Source organism: Triturus cristatus, chromosome 2_1, assembly GCF_964204655.1.
Source record: "Triturus cristatus chromosome 2_1, aTriCri1.1, whole genome shotgun sequence".
NCBI lineage: Eukaryota > Metazoa > Chordata > Amphibia > Caudata > Salamandridae > Triturus > Triturus cristatus.
The window spans coordinates 682,372,102-682,391,032 of record NC_140581.1 but is presented as its reverse complement, the minus strand read 5'-3'; the positions used below and the strand labels follow the sequence as shown (position 1 = coordinate 682,391,032).

The 18,931-nt window shown below is 42.3% G+C and overlaps 1 protein-coding gene across 3 annotated transcripts in view; it reads left to right on the top strand.

The window, feature by feature from the left end:
• MCC (MCC regulator of Wnt signaling pathway) overlaps positions 1-18,931 on the top strand; it is a 1,374,593-nt gene that overhangs the window by 1,233,346 nt on the left and 122,316 nt on the right. For all 3 annotated transcript variants that reach the window (XM_085632616.1, XM_085632618.1, XM_085632617.1), the window contains one exon: positions 14,961-15,195. In XM_085632616.1, coding sequence (XP_085488742.1) covers positions 14,961-15,195 — 235 coding nt within the window. The remainder of the gene's footprint in view (positions 1-14,960; positions 15,196-18,931) is intronic.

Genomic DNA, 18,931 nt, shown 5'->3' with positions numbered 1-18,931 from the left:
AGCATTGTCATCTCAATTCCAAAATGTTTTTATTCATATCCAAATATTATTTAAACTAAAAATAACTCCAACAAAAGCATCTACCAATGACTCCTCCCCAGTGTGTGAAAATAAACATTGTAAATGCAGAGCCCTGTCTGCAAAAGGTTACTCTGTCCCACGTTGCACTTAATTTACATTCTTTATGTATGTCTTGTTAAACTTATCTATAGTCTCAACGTACTACAAGAAAAACACATTTTCAAATGCATGTTTTTAATCTCCTTACAATGTGCTTTGCATTTTAATTTTGATTTATAATAATTCACGTTATTGCATAAAACACACCTTAAATATGAGCACATTATTCCCAACAAGTACACACATTTCTCAGAATATTGATAGATCTATCTGCAGGCTCAGGTAAACAATGAATACTAAATTTATGCTTCAACGCTTTCTAAAGAGTACTAAAATCAGTTAATAAATCATGTAATATAAAGAAAAAGCAGGTGTTGTACGTTTATTATGGTCTTATAAATTACCATCAAAGGGTTCAGGTGACATTTATAAGTGACTGAGCCTTCAGTCTTGTGATTTATAAATGTCACCACACCCCCTTGATGCCTATATAGTCCATATTATTCAGTTACCCGTTATGTTTTCTAGATATATTCAACGCTGTACTTGTCTCCTCCCCACCCCATGTCAATGCCAGTGCAGAGCTACTTACATAGTGAAGCCAGGGTGCTGTAAGAATAGAAATATTTGCAGTCCACTATTCCCTCTACTATGCTAGCACTCACTTGAAAGCCAACAGAACATTAAGCTGTTTCCTTGATCCATTTGGAAGCTTGCATTCTATAGTACGTCTTGCGTGCCCACTGGATACACCATTGTATACTTAAGAACTTGCAGAGCCTAAAAGCATTAATAAGACATCTGTCTAGTGCATTACGAACACATTGTAGTTTCTCTAAATTAAAAAAAAAACAAGCTACGAAAGTGTGTGGGAATGGAACATTCTGTACAATACATCTACAGTTTAATAGGGCACTAGCACCTGGGTGCAGCAATATCCAGTGGGAACATAACTATTTACAAAAGATTTCTCAATGGCACCTAAACAACAGCATTAGCTTTAGAGATTAGAATATAAAGAGGTACACATTGAATTAAAATACAATAAAGTTTAAGTGCACATCTGGTTACAAAAGAGAAATCAAAAGTGTAATAGGTCTCAATGTTCTCAGTTTGTTATTTAGGAGAGAACAGTTGATAAAAGCCAGTCTCTAATTCCCCTATTGTTCACATCGAAGAATACATCTCTTATTTATTTATTTTCCTGAAACCAAGAGCATTAGGGTAATAAATACTTTTGCACCCTCCCAGGAGCAATGAAAGAAACACACACAGCACTGCAGTTTGCTCAGGAACAAATTACATGTATTTGTCTATACATGCGTACTTGCTGGCCTCATCCTTTAGTGACTGGTTTCTGGGTTGTATATTTCAACGATAAGCTTACAATGTTGCGAATGGCATAAAAATAATCAGGTTAATGAATGTTACTGTGAAATGCAGTATATCAATGCACATATGATAAGACATGCGATTAATAGCAAAGCATCAGTTATTAATGATAAACTGATAATACTGAAAATATTAAGGATCAAGTATTTAAAAGTACAGGTGCGAGAGGATAGAGTCTATGCAATTGTGATTGCGGTGACTGGTTACAAAAAACAGCCAAGGTCGTAACGTTCATTCAATCCTTTTGGGTTGATGGAATCCATTTTGTTAATCCAGTAAACTTCTATTTGTAACATGAATTGAGTGTTGTTGCGTCCTTTTAGGATCGGTACCTGTTCCAGGATTAAAAAGCGGAGTTGACTAATGTTGTGTTGGAAAAGTTGAAAATGATTGGCAATAGGAGATTTGGCTTGTTGAGTACGAATGTTGCTTTTGTGTTCATTAATTCTTATTCGGATTTTTCGCTCCGTTTTTCCCACGTAAACCAAGCTACAGGGATATTTTAACAAATAAATCACATTTTGACTATTGCAAGTGGCTGTACTTTGAGTTTGATAGTGCTTCCTTTATGAGGGTGTCGCCTTTTATAATGGAATTACAGTTTCCGCAATTGTAGCAGGGTGTTGTTCCTTTGAAAGTTGTATCTTTGTGGTTGGTGGGTGAAGTTAAAATTTGTTTCATATTTCTTGGTCTTTGATATCCGAATCTTGGGGGTGTATCAAAGATATGTTTGAAGTCAGCTTCAGTGCCGAGCATTGGCCGGTATCTTAAGATGTTACTTTTAATAAGATAGTTTTGGGTTGAAAATTTAGATACAAATACACTTCTGGATTCAGTTTGATGAGCTGGTTTTTGCCTTAATAGGGTCTGACGTGTGAGTTTATCCGCTTTCGGAGTGGCATTTTCCAGAATTTGTGTAGGATATTTGCGTTGTTTGAATTTCTCAATGCAAATGGCTCTGCTTTCTTCATATAACTCATTAGTGCTGGATATTCTTTTGAGTCTTACTAACTGAAAGTAGGGTAGATGTTTCTTGAGGGAAGGTTGATGGAAACTGTGAAAATTTAATAAATTGTTGCTGTCCATAGTTTTCGTGTATACTTGTGTGATGAGAGTTCCGTTATTGTTGGTCACTCTGGTGTCCAGGAATGTTATTGAATCCGGGCTGATCGTATGTGTGAACTCGATGCGGTGGTCAATGATGTTTAATTTCTCTATGAGAGTTTCCAGTGTGTTAATGGATCCTTGCAATAGGATTAAAATATGTCATCGATATATCTCTTGTATAGAACAAGATTTTCAACCCATTCATGTTTGTTCAAAATGTGATCGAGCTCAAATCGGTTCATTTACAGATTGGCGTACGTTGGGGCGGCACAGTTGCCCATTGAATTTCCGGAACATTGGATGTAGTAGTTGCCAGACCATTAAAAATAGCTGTGATACAGCGTAAAGTGGATACGTTCCATTAAAAGGATTTTGAAGTTGTTGGGTATGTCTGTGGTAAGGAGGAAAGATTCTACTGCCTCCATTCCTTTATCGTGTGGTATCGATGTGTATAGAGCCTTCACATCTATGGTACAGAGAATGGTATTTGAAGTGACTCTCTCTTGAACGGATTCTAGGATGTTTAAGAAATCGGTAGTATCCCTGATGTATGTGGACATTGATTGTACTAGAGGCTGTAAATGTTTGTCCAAATATCTTCCAATGGGTTCATGTAATGAGTTGATGGTAGAGAAAATCGGTCTAAACGGTGGTATGGTGGCATGTTTATGGATCTTCGGTATCATGTAAATGTAAGGTATCGAAGGATTGTTTTTGATGAGATATTTCATATCTTCATTGTTGATGGTGCCCTTCTCAACTGCAGCTTTCCATATGGTTTGTAAAATGTTCGGGAAGTCATTGGTAGGATCAAATGTTAAAGGGATGTAAGTGTTTAAATCTTGTATATGATCATTAATGTTCTTTTCATAGAATATGGAATCCATATGACTAATGCTCCTCCTTTGTCCGCTTGGCGTTTAGTAATTTCTGATATTGCTGCTATTTGTAGGAGTGCCTGTTGTTCTCTTTGTGTTATGTCACTGTTTTGAGTTCTGCCGTGGTAAGATATTTTTTTCAATTCTTTGAGAACAATAGTTTCGAAAGCATCTAATACTTTGTGGCTAGTGGAAGCCATATATGTGCTTTTGTTGCGTAGTCCCATTAATGTATTGTCTCATGGTTTGTAGGAAGCATCCATGACATTTTGGAAAAAATGTTTCAGCTTTAGTAAGCGCATAAATTAGAAAAAACAAACTTCTGTGTCCAGGTGGTTTGAGTGGTATGTGGGGACAAATGATGTTCCTTTTTGTAGAGTTTTTATTTGAAAATCCGTTAATTGATGGCTAGAAATGTTGATCACTAGGTTCTCTGACTGCGAGTACCCTTCGCGACTGTTTTTGTGGAGAGTGTTTTTCCTCCTGGCTCTTCTTGTGGCCTTGGGCCTGCCCCTAAAAAATGTTGCCTATTGTTGGTGGAGGCTGTAGAAGGACCTTCTATGGCTGGTTCTTTGCGAGTCACCCAAAATTTGGGATGAGCTTTTGGTGTGAGAGTCAGTTGATGCTCTAGGTGGTCTACTTCTGGTTAGAGAATCGTCTGAAGATGTAGCGTCTGTGTCAGACGGGCGACCAGTATTTCTGTGCTGTTGCCTTTTGTTGGCATATACCTCTGCCCAGGTATATACTTCTCCTAGCTTGTAGTCAACGGTATCATGTTTAAATTTTCTTACTTTCCTTTCGTTGATCTCTTAAGTGTATTCGTCTAATTGTTTGTTTAAATCCGCTAATGTCGCGTTTCAATCCTCATCTTCTAGTTTCATAGAAATTTCTTGTTTTAATTCTGTAATTTCATTGTTGAGATCCTCAAGTAGTTTTGATAATTCTTCAACTATATGTAGGATTAGGTCCAATGAACACTTATTTAAAATTGCTTCCCATTTTTCAGTAAATTTAGAATTGTTTTTGCATAGTGTGGATTTCAAAGCGATTCTTAGACCTCTCGGTATACGCTGTACTTTGTGGTACTTGATCAGAGTACTGGCATGGAGTCTTTGGTTATTAGCTCTTTTGGAAGTGTAAAGTAGTTGTTTGATTGGATTGAGGTGGTACTTGTGCTGATTCCTTCTGTTTCCTCGAATAAAGCGTATATGCGTTGTGTTTCATCTGGAGTGTAAACAAAGGTGTCTGCTCTGCGTTCCGTGGTTTTTGCTATTTCATCCATGGTTATTGTGGGTGCGTACTCTATTTTTGCTCAGATTGGAGAATAACTGGAATGAAAGAGAGTAGCGCACTCCAGAGTAATCACAATTATGTGATTACTTTGGAGTGCGCTACTCTCTTTCATTCCAGTTTTCACCAAAACCCACATCATACACATTTAGAAAAATCTGGGATGGTTTATGTGGTGATTGTGGATCGAATGTGATGTCAGTGCACTAATGGAACAGTTCTTTGTCATTGTGGAGCTCTGGGTACTAGGAGGTGGTCAGTTGGTTCCTGACAAGCGCATTCACTAGTTATGCTGTGCTCATTAAACCTCTATGCTTCCTCTCAAGCCTTATACCTTTTTCTTACCATACTGATAATACAGGCTTGGCTTCTAGTTAGAGCAGTCTTCTTGATTCCGTTGGTCACAATATTTAACTTCCAGTCTTTTGCCAATTACAAAGTGAACACTTATTTCTACCTGCGTGTTAATGGTCAACGTCATCCTTCCTATTCCTGAGCCCTCTGGGGAGGTTACTTACATTGCATCTGCATTATATCATCTGTCTGTGGTTTAAATACTTTGTTTTAAGTGCATGTGATATGTTTGCAGAAGACCACAAGTCAGGTGTTTGACTATTAGCTGTGCCGCTATGCATTCCAATCTTACGTGCACTCCAAAACCACAAGGCGACCTACCTCTGTTCCTGCACATTTTTGTATTCTGCCAGTGTACGCGAGCACCAAAAGGTCTCTGTAGCCAACATGCCTCATTATGTGTCGGCTCCTTCAAAGAATCACAGCCCATCAGTGCTTAATTTGAGCCGGAGCTTTCCGGTGCTGAGCACCGGCACTTAATTGGTTTCCGGTGCTCGGCACCGGCACCTAATTGTCAACACCACACTTAGGGCAGCCTGCCACAAGGTGGCGCTGGTCGTGTAATTTAGAAATGAGCAGTATAACAGTTGCTTAGGAAAACAATGTACATAAAAAACATAACTAATACCTGCCTCCCCAGCAATTCCTTTAGCTTTGGGGACCTGGAATAATCTGAGCTGTCACATTTACATGCGCGAGAGATGGTTAGAAGTTGTTTTGGCAGCAATGACAGGGACGATGAGTGGTGCAAGCTGCAGTGGCGTCCTGGTCAGAGCCCTGGCGCTTAATATTTTACAAATTGTGGCATTGGTGCGTAAACTAGGGTTTACATTTGATCAAGACCTGCCCTTGGAAGCTTAAATCTCCCGGATCATATCCACATGTTTTTATAATCTTAAAATACCTATGAAAACATTTCCTTTGATTCATACCGAATTTCATTTTATGGGCAGTGAAGTTTATCCTGGCCCTTCTAAGTCTTCTTTGCATTGTCTGTGATGCTGCAGGATGCTTACTTCTTGGTTTGCCTTAAAGAGAATCCATTTCTCACCACCGGATACAGCTTCAGTTGTTACCTATTAACCCCTTCCCCGCTCATGACGGAACCGTTCCGTCATGAGCCACGGTTGCCGTGTGCTCATGACGGAACGGTTCCGTCATGACACTCCCGTTGGCGGCCGCTCCGCCTACGCGGCGCTGTTTCCCCGCCTGTGCGGGGGGACAACGCAAATGGGCGGAGTCATGACGGAACCGTTTCGTCATGAGCACAGCTCAACTGTGGCTCATGACGGAGCGGCTCCGTCATGAGCACAGGCCCACCGCGCTGCCCCCCTGCCCCCCCCAGCGCTGCAGCGGAATGTCCGCAGCAGCGAAGGGGTTAAGAAACGGATCCTCATTAAGATACTCACCATCTGTTGTAAGGCACACCCCTCTCAAGCCCCCTCTTTTATCTGAAATCTTCTTCTCTATCAAACCCGTAGGATACATTGATCTTCCCCAGCCTTCTCAATGTTTGATCGGTTAAGTATGCATAACAACTCTTTCACCTCTCAGACAAACTAGAGCTGAAATGGCAACTCTGTGTCTAAGATCACTATTCATCTTTAGTTCAGGAAATTTCTTACAACTTGGCCCTGTAGGTCTTGGACTTGGCATTGCATCAGTACATTATAGCAGGCTAGCTGAACTAATCTAAACTAGGATTAACGCATTTGAAGCCAGTATCAGTATAATTTGACCACTGTTTGCATGGCTAATACATTCATAAATAATTCTGTAGATTACCCAGCTGCCTCCAATTTGCCTGCAGCATGTAGCGGCAGGTGAGCTGTGCTTCACAAAGGTAGTTTCTCATTTACTTGGTCTGTAAAACAGTAGTTTACAGGAGGAAGGCATCTTAGGATGCAGCTGTTTAAAAGTAGTGCAAATTGCATGGGTTTGGTCGCTGATCAAATGCCCTGAAGGACGCCAGTGTCGCATGTAACACAAGAAAGGGAAGAAGAAATATACTTTTATTTGATTTCATAAAAACCTTAAAAGGGTGGAGAATACCACCATAAATAAAACTTTCAAGAATGTACATTGTGATTGGTAATATAAAAAGTGTAAAAAATTGGCATTTGAACAAGAATTTCGAATGGTTTTGAAACCAGTTAGTCTAATACAGCGTAAGTTAGTTAGTGGAATCTGTATTGGCCAAATCTTTTGCTGCATTTTTCAGGAAGTTTATGACTCTGCAGGACAGTGGGATGGATGAGCCCGTAAGACAGTGAATCACTGCTGCTCTACAAGTTCTTATTTGTTCCGTCCTAAAGATCTCCCGGAGGTCCTTTTTGCGCTTTTCTGCCAGGGCAGGGCAGATGCATAGTAGATGCAGTAACGACTCATCCCAAGCTCCACACAGGCGACATTCCGTTGATTGCCATGCTTGTTTCCATTTTGGGGTCAGGTCCTTTGAGGGGTATGACCCTAGCCTTAGTAAAGTGAGAAAATGTTTTTTCTCGGCAGAGAAGTGATCCTGCAAGTAGGGTTGGGGTTGCAGCCTCTGATATGACTGAATCACGGCCCAGGCATGTTTGTTTTTTGCTAAGGCAGTTTTATCTAGTGAAATGGAAAGCCGTTTTGTGGCTTTATTGACCAATAGTTTCAAGCAGGAGTAGGTGGAGGCTGTAAGCCATGCCTCCTCCAACTTCAGAGCTGAGAGGGAAGCCTTCAGAACTTTGAAAATTGAATTTGTAAAGCTCGCTTGCTTTTCAATTTCCGCCCAACAGTAATGTGCGAGTGTGTTTTCCTCTGCGTCGCGCATCCTCCAGTAATACTTGACTAGGGTGCCTTGTTTGTCAGGGATCTGATTTTTTAAACCATACTCGAGGCGAATTTGAGCTTGCGGGATGTGTCGGGGAATTGCGAACAGCTTCTTAAAGAGGATTGACTGTTCCAAATTCAAGCCTATAGCATCCTTGCCATTCAAGATTTCTGTGCCATATGAGATGGAGGGCAGGAATTTTGCTGCTATGACCTTTAATAAGTGCCCAGTGGAGCCCCCTGCAAGTTTGTTTGTTAAGGTTTTGAAAGCGAACTGCAGCTGTTTAGATTTCGTGTGACCTTGAGACATGTGGGTCTTAAAAGTGAGTCTGTGATCAATTTGGAAGCCGAGATATTTGTATGAATCTACCTCAGTCAGAGGTCGTTGTCCAAAATCCAGGTAAATTTACGGTTAGCGTTATGATGTTTATTAAAGCTCATCACCTTAGTTTTTTTGTGGTTGATGGTCAGATGGACCAAGGTGGTATAGGCTCCGAGTTCAATGATTAATCGTTGCAAACCAATTGGTGTTTGCGCCAGTAAAACGATGTCATCCGCATATTGAAGGCTGGATATAGGTGTTGTACCAAGTTTTGGAGGATCACATTGGATTGACCGAAGATGCTCATCCAAATCAGCGGTATAGATGTTAAAAAGGCATGGTGCCAACACGCACCCTTGTTTTAGCCCGTTAAGTGTGTGAATTTTCTTGGTGATGCTGAGTCCGTCTCCTGTCCTAATCTGGACCCACGTTTCGGAGTACAGGTTGATTATGGCCTCCAGCAACTTTGCTGGGGCGCCCCAGTTACGCATTTTTGTCCATAGCCTAACTCTTGAAACCTTGTCAAAGGCCGCTTTGAGGTCGATGAAACAAGCGTAGAGTGGCCTTGAGGTGCTAAGGGCTTGATTGGCCATGAGGGTTACTGCGGAAATGTTTGTCAAGGTGCCCATCCCGGCCCTGAAACCAGTTTGTGTTGGGGGAATAAGGCTTGTTCGCGCCACCCAGTCCTCTAGATCTACCAGCAGGTTAGATGCGTAAATTTTAGCCTCCACGTCAATTAGCGCAATCAGTCTATAGTTTGCAGGATCGGAACGAGAACCCGATTTGTATATTGGGCTCAGAATGCTTCCCCTCCAGGATTCAGGGATCATATTAGAGGTTAGAATGTCCGAAAAGAGGGGGGACAGATGATCTGCCCAGAATGATGGATTGTGCCGGAACAAGGCATTCGGTAGGCCATTGGGCCCAGGGGCACCCTCAGATCTAAGAAAGGGAATGTTTTGAACGTTACCATCCCTGACTTCGATGAAGACATTGCTTAATGGTATACATCAAACTCCATCTATTTACTACTGGCCACCAGGCCAAGGCTTCTCAAAACTGCAAAAGTAGTGCAGCCGGGAGAGGATCGCAACCCGTCTCCTAAAAAAAAGGGATGAATTATCTGTGGACACAACATGCACAGCTTTGCTTCTGGGTTACACCCACCCCCCATTTGCCCTGCTTATGTTTCAGAACTTGCTGCTCTTTACTAAAGAAACAGATGTGGCCCATGGAAGAGCATTTCAGAAAAAGTAAGCAAGACTGTAGAGGAGGGTTGAATCCCTGTATTATTAAAATAGTATTCCTTCAGCAGGGGTTTCGCTGTTAGGAACACAGGCCTGTTTGAGCGTTTCATGAGTAATCCACAGTTATAAATCCTAGAACCATCCTTAACATCTGTACACTGTGTTCTGTTCTGCCCTCGCTTTCCTTTTTAATTCAAAATTAATAGTATATTGGATCAAATAAATACTCAGTGAAGATTAATTAAGAGAGATATCAAATATTTGGTTTGCAATCCTCAGCTACATGGCCTGACTGGTAAAATAAAGGCATTGTTAACTAACTGCAGAGGTTTCTTGTCTTTTGAAAAAACATATTGCCTCACATTAAACTTAAATTTTTAATTTATTTCTGAGAGAGTGCAATAAATTTGAACTTCACTTACACCTTTAGATACGTTTTTTTTGGTGTTCCCATTAGAGAAGACAGACCACTCCCTTAACGTGTACAGTTTGTGCTGTGAAAATTTAATGTGAAATTATTCTAAGCCCTTAAAGCGTAAATAGTTCTGTGTCTATTTATTCAGATGAATGTACCCAGAGGTGCTCTAGTTTTAATGTTTGCGAGGTTAAGAGAATGTATTTTAGCACAGGAAGATAAAACAATGAATATATCATCCAAACTTATTTGCATTGCAAAAGTCAGGTATGAAGAAGATATTTTTAAATCCGAAAATGTTGTTAATGGAATTGCTGCACTTATGAGCAACTACTTCATGTTCTCAATTTTTCTGGCAGTAAACCCCTGCATAAAGTTGAAAATTGTAATAGAAAATTGAAATGCAGATACTGCGTTACTACAAAGTACCTGCCGCCACCCTGTTGCTGACGGTCAGAAGCACCTGATATGGGCAGCACCTGCAATTGTTTTCATAGTGCCTGTGTATACCTTTTTCCTAATCTTAATTACATTTCACAGACCTTGATTTAAGATAATTTCCTGTAACAAGCATATCTGCCGACTTTTTCTTTTTAAGTAAAGCAGAATTTCTCAACCGCTTGCCTGCTCTCCTGCAATCAGGGCTGTGAAAATCTTAATTTTTGAATTGACAAAATTTACTAAAAGTTTGATGTTGGGGTCTGAATGGCGTCCACAAAAACATATAAAAGTTAAAAATGGGACAATATAGTTCTCATTCTCCTACTGCATACATTAACCATTACCAGTTTAAAACATACATAATCACATTTCAGGTTATGTAAATATTGGCACGCCTACCACACATTTTCTGTTACTTTTTGTCAAGAACCATCTCCTTTATCCAAGCTTCTTGTCACACAAGAAATCTATGTACATTACATTTTGGACCACTTTGCCACTCAGATGTCATGCAGATAGTTACCATGGTGATCTAAGGAGTAGATGTCCCTAACTGCAATTAGATCAGAGTCATCTTAATTTTGTTTTAAGGGATGTCTACGCAAATCACGATTTTTTGTATGAATCACTTTCCCAGCCATACGCATTATGTTTAATTTCTTAAATAAATGCAGGATTCAAAATCTCTTGTAAATCTAGTCTCATTCATATATGCATGTGACTATATTACATTTTTAACAGGGACATTTGAAATTAAACCAGCTATTTGTGGTATATCTGGATGTAATCCCAGTTTGCATAACAAGGCCGAAACCAATGACCTGTGCTAGGCTGTTTTCTCATAAATGTATCAACAGGTCATGGCTTGTGTCTAAGTAGTTTTATGTGGGTGCTCCACACCCAATTGTCTGTCCTCTTATATACCGGCTCCTAATCCGACTTGTGTAGGTTCTGAACGTTAATTGTAACAACTTGAGGAACATAAGGAGAATGCGGTACAGTCAACCAAAAGCAAACCCTAGGCAATGGTAACTCCACCAAGCAATCCATGTACAGCGGCTAGGTGCCATGGTTGACAGCTATCTCATGCGTCAAAGACACATCAACAGCACCATTTCTTCTCGGATCTCCACCTGACCGTTCCTACCTAAAGAAACTCGAGCAGCCTTTCCTGGCGCCGCAATTGTAATCTCAACAAATTAGATAACTGTAAATTAATGTAGAAAGACGCTACAGTTTCACTTCAAAATCCCTCTGGTGCGGGAGAACTCCCTGGCGATTAATCACTAGACCTATTACGAGGCTTAAATTATGATGCACAAAGAGGTTATGTGCATTGTACCCAGGACTGTTTTGATGTGCCCACAATTGTATTATGAATTTAATCTCACTGCACCGTTTTAATCTCTTATGCTCATCTTTATTGTTTAGAGAAAAGCCAGCATCACAGTATGGGAGAATTGTTTCTGAAATTATGCACTGAGTACACATTACATCAAAAAGTGCATTTTACAATTTGATACAAAGAAAATATTTTGCACCTCATGCAGAGCAGCCACCAATTCCAGTTTAAAATGTGCACTACCTTAAAGGTAGCAGCACAGTAAAGCAAAGGTCTCAATGCACGCAAAAGCATAAATTAATCCTGAAGTAGATCCCAAGAGAGAAGGTCCAACCAAGAGCAGCATGTCCGCTGCTCGGCACGCCCCTCTTCCCTGATTTGTCAGTCCCAATGCTGTGACGCTACAGCATTCCATATGACCTCACTAGCGCAGCAAACACGTGCAGCTATAAAAAGAAATGGCTACACCCAAACTCTGGGGTTACCTTTACATTAGCAAGGCCCTAAAATCACCGCTTTATGAAAGAGCTTTTTTAAGCTAACATTCACCCATCGCTATGCGATGATACCCTACTGTCTTCCAGGTCACAGCTACAAGACCTACATATTTTGAATATCGTTTGATAGACCCTAAAGACAGATGTAGTGTGTTTTGTGCCACAATTCTTGATTTTGTGAAGCCACTATTTTTTTCGGTTTGGTCTCTGGATACTGGTACTTCTCCATGATCCACCTTGCCTGTGACCCATTATGAGTCAGTCATCGGTCCCAGTTGTGGGAGCCGTCCAGATCTCCCTTTGTCTCATTTTGTCTCCATTTTATTACCGCAGTACCACAATACTCCCCCAGCCCCTACATTATTATGCTTCACTACTGCTTTCTTCCCATGTCCTAAATAGAGGCAGCTATAAGTAGGAGTTTTTCATTCACCTAAAAAGTTTGAGAGTCCTTCCCTTACCAGGCTGATTCTTCTAGGGAAGCGATGCCTACTGGGTGCCATGTTACATATCATTCATGTATCCCTCTGGTGAGATGCTCAGTTGTAAATTTGTGTTGCTCACAATCCATAATGGCAATGTAAGCCCCACCAGCTTGAGCTTTCCCGCAATATATTAATTTGCTTCAAGCTGCCATTCCCACAAGACTTTGCGCTTGGTGTGTACTTCTTGCATGGGAGGTACTAGTTATACTCATAGGAAACAGCACAGTGGAGAGAGAGCTCATACCATGGTACCACCATCCCTCTACCACTCAGAAACATATTCAATACCCAGTTTTTACATGGGTTCGGGGAGCGGAAGGATGGCAGTGGGGTTGGAATGGTGCCCATACCCTTTGCGATGGTGATCGTATGCCATCATTACCTTGCCACAGATTCCCCGAGCTCTGGCGAGGGATAGTAGCTTATATCCCCCTCTGCCAAAGAAACCCTGGTAATCTCAAGACTTTCCTTCCCTAGGGCGTACTAGCACCACAGAGACAAGGTGAACGTCATGGATTCTTTTGCGGAAATAATACTGTTGTGGGTGATATGTCAGTAGAATCTCCCTAGGAATCCTCTTTTTTTTAAGATGCTTATGTGTACCAGGAACAGTAATCCTTGTGATTACCAGGGCGCCTTGAGGCCCCTGCTTTCCTGGGAATCTCCAGGAATCTCCTTCTTCCTGCACTGCAGAGTTATCCCTGGTATTCCTCAGAACCAGGAGATCTCTCCAGGTGCTTTTGGCAGGGGGTGGCCCTCCAGGGTGGCTCAGTGGTATAGAAGCATCAGCATGGTGGTACTTCTACCACCATTCTACTCTTCTCTCAACCGAGCCTGACCCTTCCCTGTAATCAAGGGCAGTGTCCACTAGGGGCGAAGTAGATGTCAAGGTGATGTCATGGTGCTGGCACGGTTTAGTCCTGGGCCCAACCATTGACTCCGCCAAGTCTTCATGAAGTCCTTAAGTGGATCCTCCTATGTGATGAAGATGTCCCTATACCTGCTTCTCATTATGGGAGTAGTCTAACTATCCACACAAAAAACGCACATATACATGCTAACACACGCATTAATATTCTAAATGGCATATATTCTTCTGTTTATAACCAAAGGAGGAACCTAGAGCTTTTTATACGCGGTCCTGCACAATGCTCCAAGGAATACGAAAGACAACAGTGTGTGCAGTTCCTCTAGGGGGATGGAGGGGAAGGAGGAGAAGGAACAAGTCTCTTATTGAATGCCCTCACACGCCTAGCAAGTTGTCATGCTTTATCATTGGGCTGTGCTCCTCGTCGGGCCGGCGCTGTAATGCCCGACGGGCTCCCGCGAGATGCACACGTACTAGACCCTGTGGATCATTAACTATCCATACAGGGCCCACACATTTTAATTAGTTTAGCACACCTCGTGACTAAAAATAATTCCTAAAGGCAGTGCTAGACCTATTTTAAACCACCCTTCACACTCACTCACTACACAGTTCACTCACCCTCATGCACCAAACGGCTGTCTCTTAAAAGATCTCCGGCAAAGAGCCCCTTCGCGGGAGCCCGTCGGGCATTGCAGCGCTGGCCCGACGAGGAGCACAGCCCAATGATGAAGCATGACACCTTGCTAGGTGTGTGAGGTCATTCAATAAGAGACTTGTTCCTTTCCCTCCACCCCCCTAGAGGAACTGCACACACTGTTGTCTTTCGAATATTCTTCTGTGTCTGGTGCCTTTGGTTTGCCCGGTAGAAATTTTCAAGCCTTGTAACATAACAGCTAAGAATGTGCGCCTGCCGGGGACTGTTTTCCAAGTTTTATGATGTATTAGAAAAGTTGATCAAATAAAAACTGCCACTTCTGTGGCACTGAATTGCTCCCGTTTGCCTTGCATGATTTCGCATGTGATGTGAAGGGATGATGTGAGGGTGTGACTGACCATGCCACTTTGCATCTGTTGCCTCCCTTTGCTTCTGAAAAACAAAGAGGTACCATTCAGGGATGCCGCAGAGACAATATCCAGCTCCTCCATATTCTCTGCCCGTTTAGTCTAAAAATTGTGCATAAGGTGGCTAGGTTCAGGCATGTAGCATGTTGAATACGCGGGTTGGGGAGACCGGAGGAATAAATTGGCAAATCTTTATTTGAAATGAACAGAGCTCTGTTTGATCAACTAGCCACAACGTTTCCCCCCTCACATTTAGTTTGCGTTAGCAGAGTATGTTAATCGAATAAAATGGGGTACAAGGATTTACCTTTATTTCTCTTTAACCTTTACAGCACCACCAGTTCCACAGCGAGTAGCTGTGACACAGAGTTCACCAAAGAGGATGAGCAGCGGCTGAAGGACTACATCCAGCAGCTGAAAAATGACCGCGCGGCAGTCAAGCTCACCATGCTGGAGTTGGAGAGCATCCATATTGACCCCCTCAGCTATGATGTCAAACCACGAGGAGACAACCAGAGACTAGATTTAGAAAACGCAGTCTTGATGCAAGAGCTGATGGCAATGAAGGTATGTAAGACTGAATGGACGTGTTGCTCTTTAATTGTGAAATTTGATTTGTGGTTCCCTGGTAGGAGTCACTTCCCAGAGGTATATCCACGTGGCCAAATGGCCTGACGAAAGCCTAAAAAACTGGCCCCTCATGCGAAGAGTCAGATGATTTTTTCACAATCTGATGAAGTGCTGCTTTTTGCTACAAAACTTCTCCTAGAAAGTGTTTCAAATGGTTTACAGCCAATTCTAAATGGAAGCTTCCAAAATATACCAATTAATCAAAGCAAGTAAGCCTGAACCTTCCCCCGGCATGCTAACCTCAAGAACAATTTGAAAACAATTATTGGCAAAACCACTAGGTCTCACCTATGTGAGAGCTACTGGCTTTGCCGATGTCTTTTAGCCATGGTGTATTGCAATGTGGCTGCTGCTCAGCATATCTTAAAGGTAGTGGTGTGGCATAGAGTAGAGTGGCATAGAGGACACTGGAGTAGAATGGCATAGAGTGGAGAGGCATAGAGTAGCATGGAGTGAGGTTGGTGTAGTGTGGAGTGGAGTAGAGTGGCATAGTATAGAATTGCATATAGTAGAGTAGATTGGTGTGGCATAGAGTAGAGTGGTGTAAAGTGGAATAGAGTGGAGTGGAGTGGAGAGCCATAGATTAAAGTGGAGTGGCATGGATTGGCTTAGAGTGAAGTGGCTTACAATAGAGTGGAGTAGTGTAGAGTGAAGTTGCGTAGAGTGCCATTGTGTGAAATGAAGTGGCGTAGAGTAGAGCTGCATAAACAAGAGTGGAGTATAGAGAAGTGGGATAGAGGGCAGTGGCATGGAGTGTTTTAGAGTGGCATAGAGTGGAATGACAAAGAGTGGGGTGGAGTAGAGGGGCGTGGAGTGGCATAGAGTGTGGAGAGACAGAAGAACATGGATTGGTGTACAGTGGCGTGGAATTGCGAAGAGTGCCATAAAGTCGGACTGTTTAGGGTGGTGTGGCGAGGCTTAGAGTTGTGTGGAGTGGTGTAGAGTAAAGTGCCGTGAAGTAGATTGGCATAGAGTGGGATGGAGTAGAGGGTTGTGCTGTAGAGTGGCGTAGAGTAGAGTCAAGTAGAGTGGCATTGTGTGGAGTAGAGTGGAGTAGAGTGGCGTAGAATACAGTAGCATAGAGTGGAGTGGAGTGGGATAGCTTAGAACCGTACAATAGAGACAGCAATTAGGGTGAAAGCAATGTAAAGATGAAGCCGTACGCCTGTGTTAAAAGTTGAAAAGCACATTGCACGTCAAGGAATACTTATAAAGTAAAACAACAACGAAGAAGAATATGTGTGCTTGGTCCATGCTCCAGGGATGAGCTAACACAAGAAAGGAAGGGAAATCTATGGGAGCTAAGCAATCGGAAGCTTGCAAATAAGAGTGACAACAAAAACAACTAATGGTATGTTGTGGGTGGTTTGTAAGCCCACTGAATTGTACACAATATGCCTCGCAGCTAAGCATATGCACGGTGTAAGCAAGACGTAAACATTTGACCAAATGGTGCATTGTACAGTAAATGTACACTAAGAAATTTTCCAGAAACTATAGGTTTGTGAGATTCATTGTATAACATTGAATATACAGTTTGACATGGCCTTCGGTCATTTCTCACTCATGAAAAATGTTTTTTGACTTGGTTCCTGACTGACCGTCTTGGCAATTCATCAGTCAGTCGCTCAAAAGGCTAGAGTAAAGCACATTTACTTAGAGAAATGCTGTGTGAATATTGCATGTAATGTCGGGCGAAAAACATAGCAAAACATAACCACTCAGATAAATCTTTGTGGGTTTGACAAACGAGGGACTGCGCTTACTTGGCTGGAGCTGTGCTGTTGCAGGGTTTCTGAGTGTCTTTGTCACATTATTTAGAAATTGGACTGACTGCATGGACTGTGAGAATAGAAAGAGCTGATGTGTGAAGAACCATTTATTTAATATTATATGCTGTATCAAATGCGTAACTGGTATTGGGTTAAAGCGATGGGGCTTTATAGTCACTCACTGTGAAGGGTAAAAAAAATGAATAGTGATAAATGAGTCTTACCCAATGCATAAGAAAAGTAGCCAAAAATCGTGGGATTAGAGGCTTTCCATGCATTCAGATCCCAATAGTGATGTGAAATAAATGCTACGTAATATCCAGAAACGAGTATCTCAAACAATAATACTTTGGGGGAAAAAACGGTCTTTGTAAAGACACAAAGAGACGCGCTTGACGACGATTAAAGTGCAGGAAATAACTATAGAGACCTGCAAAGTTAATTTTACATGGAGTAGTACTAAATGCATTCAATGTAATCTGCGTGCTGCTGCAAAAAAAGAATTACGTTCAAATCCTAGGATATGAATTGGGCCTCAGGAGAAACAAAGCTAAGATGCAACAGTAGGCAACGTCGACACTGAATCTGTGCAGCGCGACTGATCCCCAACTCGGGGCGTCCTGGTCCCAGGAGATTACAAGGGGCAAAAGAAGTTAACAGTAGGTAAACAGAAAAGGCAGGCTTTGATTTTCTTACGGAAGTGCAGATAGTTTGAGCGTATGCTTAAAAGAAAGGTTGCTCCAATATTTAGCTGTAAGATAGGAGGAGGGACGCCCCTGACCAACTGTTTTTTAAAGGGATGTACTCTCCTCAGATGGGCTGTAGAGGAGCGAATCAGCGCTAAGTAACATACACTGCAATTCGTTACTGAAAAAAAGAAATGGCCTCTGCCTTAAAGTGCATTATGGCAAAAGCAAAGTGCTTTGAATATGGATTGTTTGGCTATCTGGAATAAACAAAGTGTGCAAATATGACAGGAGGTGGAGGAGTGGGGACGAAGGCCTTATAAAAGGCTGATTAAATCTTTTTATTCACACATGCTTTTGCCTACATCTAGTGGCCAGCAAGGAAACAGTCCATGACATCTCATTAACACAAGCACACTTCCCTACCAATACAACCTAGCCTCTCCTCCTAAAACTACTGCCCCACCTCCACAAGCATGAGCCACTCTTCAGATAGTCAACGCGTATGAATCCTGAGTCTGTGTATCCTTATATTGAGAGGCTTCCTCCAGTGCTCTCTGTTCCACCAGATTTCCATGAGACTGTCTGTAACAAAGGACCAGTGGCGGCTAGTGAAATTTTAAAGTGGTAAGGCGTACGGGCAGACAACCAATTTTGACTGATTGATTAGATTGCCTATGACATACCCTGTCAGGAACAGTGCATCCTCTGGGGTCCTTAGTGAGGGGCTCCTGGCTGCAGAGGGGCCCTCAGAGGGTGGCTGGGCCTGGTGGGTGTGACATGGGGAGAGCCAGGTTAACCATTGGCCTTGCCTGGCACTGTACATCTGCTGGGGTCCTCGGTGAGGGGGCCGGCAGGGGAGCTTCGAGCTGCATTGGAAGTGGTATTAACCATTAGCCTGAGAGCATTCATAACACACACACACACACACACACACACACACACACACACACACACACACACACACACACACACACACACACACACACACACACACACACACACACACACACACACACACACACACACACACACACACACACACACACACACACACACACACACACACACACACACACACACACACACACACACACACACACACACACACACACACACACACACACACACACACACACACACACACACACACACACACACACCCCCCACCCCCCCCCCCCCCCCCCCCCCCCCCCCCCCCCCCCCCCACCCTCT